Source organism: Hemiscyllium ocellatum, chromosome 4, assembly GCF_020745735.1.
Source record: "Hemiscyllium ocellatum isolate sHemOce1 chromosome 4, sHemOce1.pat.X.cur, whole genome shotgun sequence".
In the NCBI taxonomy this organism is placed as follows: Eukaryota; Metazoa; Chordata; class Chondrichthyes; order Orectolobiformes; family Hemiscylliidae; genus Hemiscyllium; species Hemiscyllium ocellatum.
The window spans coordinates 138,236,445-138,242,444 of NC_083404.1; the positions used below are offsets into that span (position 1 = coordinate 138,236,445).

Genomic DNA, 6,000 nt, shown 5'->3' on the forward strand with positions numbered 1-6,000 from the left:
CTGATTCACAGAAATGATTTGGACATGGGTGTTGAGGGCAAAATCCCTAAATTTGCAGATGACACTAAGATAGGGAGACCAGTGAATTGTGAGGTTAATACCTGAGCGATTTCAGAGGGACATTGAGAAGTTGGCCAAACTGGCAAACACCTGGCAGATGAATTTTAATGCAGAGAAATGTGAGGTAATATAATTTGGTAGAAAAAAACATGGAGTCACAATACAGACTCAGTGGCACATCTCTGAGGGGGGTACAACAGCAGAAGGACCTCAGGGTTCATGCACATGATTCTCTGGAGTTGAAACAGTTGTTAAGAAGATTTATAGGATGATTGTGTATAAATAGAGGCATAGAGTAAAAAGCAAAGAAGAGAAGCTACATCTCTACAAATCATTTGTCAGACCATATTTGAAGTATTGTGTTCACTTCTTGGTGAAATAACTCCACAAAGGGCAGTATTACATCACCAAGTCCCCCTTTATTTACATGTGGAGAGTCCTTGACACTGAGCCAGCTCCCTCGGAGTGAACAGAACTCCTAACACACTACTACCTTTTCCGGTTTTATTAATTTTCCCCCACACTACTGCCGAACACTCTTGTTTATATCTGTTAGCCAGGGCTCCCTGATTGGACCAGGTTAACAGCCCCACTCAGGGAACTCCTATTCAGTGAGATCCACTCAGTTGACCTTATTACAATCATTGCACTGGGGACCTTCATATAAGGAAGGATGTTAAAGCCCTAGAGACAGTACAAAGGAGATTTACTAGATAGATCCCAGGAATGAGGGATTTTAGTTACAAGGTAAGGTTAGAGAGATTGGAGCAGAGAAGATTAAGAGGTGACCTTTTAGATGGTTATGAAAAATTTTGACAAGGTAAAGAAAAATGTTTTCTTACCTTTAACTAGTATGTCAGTAACTGGAGGTCGTAACTTCAAAACTGTCAGCATGACAGCTAGGAATGAGAGGAGGAGAAAAGTCCTTACACAAAGAGTTGTTTGGATTTGGAAAGCGCTCCCTCGGAGAGTGATGGAGGAGGATTCCATAGAAGGTTTCAGAAGAGAGCTGGGTATGTGTTTGAAAGGGATGGAATTAGAGGGCTCTGGAAATACAGCAGGAGAGTGGGAATAGCTTGGTAGCCTCTTTCAGGTGCCTGTACAGACACAATGGATTGAATGGCCTCTTCCTGCACTGTAAAATTCTATGATTCTGTGTTGGAGCAGAAGTAGGCCATTCAGCCCATCGGGTCTGCTCCACCATTCAGTGAGATCATGGCTGATTCTGATAATCCTCAACTCCACTTTCCTGCCTTTTCCCCATTCCCCTCGATTATAGTGAGAGCCTTTTTCCTCGGATGGTGATGACTAGCACGAGGGGACATAACTTTAAATTGAGGGGTGATAGATATAGGACAGATGTCAGGGATAGCTTCATTACTCAGAATAGTAGTAGGGTGTGAAATGCACTGCCTGAAAAAGGAGTAGACTCACCAACTTCAAGGGCATTTAAATGGTCATTGGATAAACATATGGATGAAAATGGAATCATGAAGGTTAGATGAGCTTCAAATTGGTTCCACAGGTCAGCGCAACATCGAGGGCCGAAGGGCCTGTACTCCGCTGTAATGTTCTATGTTCCCTTCCTGACTAAAGGTCTGTCAGTCTCTTGTTTGTGGGAGATGGCTGCACACCATTCAGTTGGCCTTTTTCCTACATTGACTACACTTCAACGGGGCCTAAGTGGCTGCAGACCACTTTAGGATGTCAAAACAATTCATAAATTTAGATTACTTACAGTGTGGAAACAGGCCCTTCGGCCCAACAAGTCCACGCCGAAGCGCAACCCACCCATACCCCTACATTTACCCCTTACCTAACACTACGGGCAATTTAGCATGGCCAATTCACCTGACCCGCACATTTTTGGACTGTGGGAGGAAACCGAAGCACCCGGAGGAAACCCACGCAGACACAGGGAGAACATGCAAACTCCACACAGTCAGTCGCCTGAGTCGGGAATTGAACCCGGGTCTCAGGCGCTGTGAGGCAGCAGTGCTAACCACTGTGCCACCGTGCCACCCACTAGTCTTTCTCTTTTCTCACTCTTAATTATCTAATTACCTGTAGTCAGCTTGGACTATTATTGTCACTGAAGTGTAACTTGGAAAAAAAGGGGGCTTTTGTGGCACAGAGGTAGTGACCCTACCCCAAGGTCTGGAGGCCTGGGTTCAAGTCCCACCTGCTCCACAGGTGTGCAGTAACATCTCTGAGCAGGTTGATTACAAACATGGGTAATTTTTTTTTAATTTGTAAAAGAAGACTTTTGGGGTCACAGTGGTAGTATTCCTACCTCTGGCCTGGAAAACCTAGTTCATGTCCCAATTACTACAGAGGTATGTCATAACAAATCTGAACAGGTTACTTGTAATCTGGATTTCAAAGTTAGTATCGGTGATGATGACCATCATCAATTGTTGTAAAAACCCACCTGGTTCCTTTAAGGAGGGAAATCTGCCACCCTCACCTGGTCTGGCCCACATGTGACTTCAGACCCATAGCAATGCGGCTGCCTCTTGATTTCCCTCTTAGATGGTTTGCAGAGGCCATTTATGGGCAGTTTGGCATGGGCAATAAATGCAAGGGCAGTTAGGGGCTGAATCGAAGAATTGATGGTTGTGACAGTGATGCCCACATTCCATGAAAGACTAAAACAAATAACAAACTGTAACACCAGTGCATGTTTTTCAGTGGTGTCTGTGAGGCTGTCACTGTATGTAGTACAAACACATGAGAGCGCCTTTTGTTGCTTGTGTTGTGTTCAGGATTACAGCTTGTTATTCGAAGAGGCCAAGTATTTCCAGTTGCAGCCCATGCTGATCGAACTGGAGCGCTGGAAACAGGAGAGGGAGCTGGGCCGGGTCTCGAGGCCGTGCGAGTGTCTGGTGGTGCGGGTGGCCCCTGACCTAGGGGAGCGGATCACTCTGAGCGGAGACAAGGCCCTGATCGAAGAGGTGTTCCCGGAAATTGGGGATGTGATGTGTAACTCAATCAATGCTGGCTGGAATCATGACTCAACACACGTCATCCGATTCCCCCTCAATGGCTACTGCCACCTCAACTCTGTTCAGGTAATAGATTCAAGTTTTCACACACATTTCTCTCTTTTTGTCTCCGTCTCTCTCTCTCTCTCTCACACACACACATGCTGTCTGTCTCTCTTCCTCTCACTGTCTGTCTCATTGTCACTCTCTTTCTCTCTGTCTCTGTCTTTCTCTCTCTCTCTACCTCTGCTTCTCTCCACCTCTGTTTCTCTCTCATTGTCCCTCACTCTCTTTTTCTCTGTCTTACTTTCTCTTCTCTCTAAAATGGTCTGTCTGTTTCTCTTCTCTCTCAGGCACACTATCTCTGTCACTCTCTGCCTTAAATGGCATTAAGTCCTTTACCCCATTCCCTTGCTCACTAACGTACCCTGGCTCTCAGTCAAGTGAATCTTTCATTTTACAATTCTCATCCATCTTCTGCGATCCCATTATGATATTACCCCCTCCCTCCTTGCATTGTCTTTTCCTTTGACCACGTTTTTGGTCACCTACCGTGGCATTTCCTCATGTGACTCACTGCATTACATTGCTTTATAAAGGGCAGATGGTAGCATAGTGATATTGACAACTGTTAATCCAGAGACCCAGGCTAATGGCCTGTAGCTATGGGTTCACATCCCACCTATGGTGGATAGAAAGATTTGAATCAATAAATATTTGGAATAATTTTTTAAAAACCTACTAGTCTAATAGTAAGCACTGATGCATTAATGTCCTTTAGGAAAGGACATCTACCATGCTTGCCTGGCCTTTCCTACATGTGACTCCTGGTAGAGTTTGGAACTCTCTTCCACAAACAGTAGTTAATTTTAAATTTGAGGGTAGATAAATTTTTTGCGAAATAAAACTATTAAGGGATAAGGAGCAAGGGCAAGTCTATGGAGTTAGGCCACAAATCTCATTGAAGGGTGAAACATTTAAGGGACTGAATGGCCTACTCCTATTCCTATGTTTCCAAGCAGTTAGGGATTGGCTGTGAATGCTGGGCTATCCAAATGAAGTTTAAAAAAATCAAAACCCTGGAACTCTCTCCATCACGGTCCATGGACAACACCTGGGCTGCAGCAGTTCACCAGCACCTTCTCAAGGCTGCGTCTATGGATAGGTCAGAAATCCTTCCTTGCCAGTGACAGGTAGCTTGAACGAGTTAAAAGGATGCATTTCAGTTGGTGGTGATTGCCCCAACCGTTTCAATCAAATTAGTTGCACCCTCCCAATCCTTCCCTGTGTCTCTGCAATTTTTCTGACAACTGAATATTTATCCAATCCCTATTTGAAGGCTACTATTGAACCCGCCCTATCAGGCAGCATGTTTCAAACATGACCCAGCTACTGGCACCAGGAGCAGAATGCTAAATATATTCATGAGAATATTTGATGGCCAATTAAGAGATTTTGGTCAAAGTATTTCTGTATAAGTTGATGTTTGTAACATTTGTTAATCTCTGGGGAATGCATCCAAAGTCTTGTGTGGTTTCTCAAAAGGGAAATTGCAGTGTCTGTTTCAGAAGGCAGCAGCTTAGATTCATTACGTTCTGTGAGCTGCCAAAAGTCAGTTAAAGCTGACAGCTTTCCCAAACATGAAATGAATAATAGAAATTGTTGAAACACAAGTGAATTGTTTTGGGTGGCCCCAAAGCTGCAGTGAAGGTCTTGGCAAGTAAAACCTGGCTATGAGATCCACTCTGCTGAGATGAGGACATAAAACTTTAATCTGCTCGTATGTTTCACATTGTCTGATTTCCTTTGCTAGGTCCTGGAACGATTACAGCTGAAGGGATTTGAAATTGTTGGATCCAGTGGCGGTGGAGTTGACTCCTCCCAGTTTAGTGAATACGTACTAAGGCGGGAAATCAAGCGACTATCCCGTGTACCACCTGTCATTCGAATAAAACAGGAACCCCTGGACTGAACTGACATACTTGCGAGAGAGAGAGAGAGAGAGAGAGCAAAAATTCAACAAAAAAATTTTAAAAAATAAATACATTTTAAAAAAACACATTATCCATGCATTTGGTTAAAGATGTTGACTGTTGGTTCCCAAACTAAATGTTGGGTGATGCACTATTTTCCGAGACTGCATCTAAATCCACATTTGAAACTTGTGCAATATCCACGAAATATTTATCGGTTTGTCGGAAGGAGGGTTTTTTTGTTCCTGGAAGCGAATTGGCAACATTTCTCTCCTCGTCCCTCCACCCAGCGCTCCCCCCACCAAAAAAAATCAAAAGCTTTTGCATTGATGCAATTCATTCCCAAAACTTCTCCCTTTTGATCTTTCTCTTTTGTCACTCAGACAACTTCGGAATATGGTTACTGTGTGTTCAAGCAGAGAGGAAAACTGATAAATAAATCTCAGGCACATCAGCCCAAGTGAAGCAGGGATGGGTCTAAGGATCAGGGGTCACGTGGCGAGGTTCAAGTGAACAGGCCGTGATCCAATCAGCCTTGATAGTAGTATGTAGCAGGCCAGGCTCAAAGGGCTGAATGGCCTCTTCCTGCTCCAAGCTCTGGTGTGTTTGTGCGTTTTATTTCCACAGCTGTACTAATAATGCTTTCTGTGCCTGAGGGAAACATCTAGGGTAAATGTCATCTTGAGAAAATATCACCGACTTCATCCAGGTCTCAGATTTAACTGCTCAAGGCCAGTGCTGCACTCTCCTTGCTAATAGCAGCTCCCAGTTTATTGAATTTTACTGCGTGGAAAATAAGTTTTTTTTTAAATACTATCAGGTTGCATTGTTTTTGTTAAAAAGATGTCTTTTACTGTTGATGCATATAGATCTTTATTAGAGCATCATTGTGCATCCTGATGGAGGATTAGACTTGGTGACAGGATACCAACCTCTGTGTAGTTATTAAAAAACATAGAGGGGGATAAGCTGCATTGGCACAT

General features: G+C 43.7%; 1 protein-coding gene across 4 annotated transcripts in view; it reads left to right on the forward strand.

Moving 5' to 3' along the window:
- Nucleotides 1–5,103, forward strand: part of kctd1 (potassium channel tetramerization domain containing 1) — a 249,825-nt gene extending 244,722 nt beyond the window's left edge. For all 4 annotated transcript variants that reach the window (XM_060823893.1, XM_060823894.1, XM_060823892.1 and 1 more), the window contains 2 exons: nucleotides 2,826–3,131; nucleotides 4,858–5,103. In XM_060823893.1, coding sequence (XP_060679876.1) covers nucleotides 2,826–3,131; nucleotides 4,858–5,016 — 465 coding nt within the window. In that variant the 3' untranslated portion in view covers nucleotides 5,017–5,103. The remainder of the gene's footprint in view (nucleotides 1–2,825; nucleotides 3,132–4,857) is intronic.
- Nucleotides 5,104–6,000: the final 897 nt, after the last annotated feature.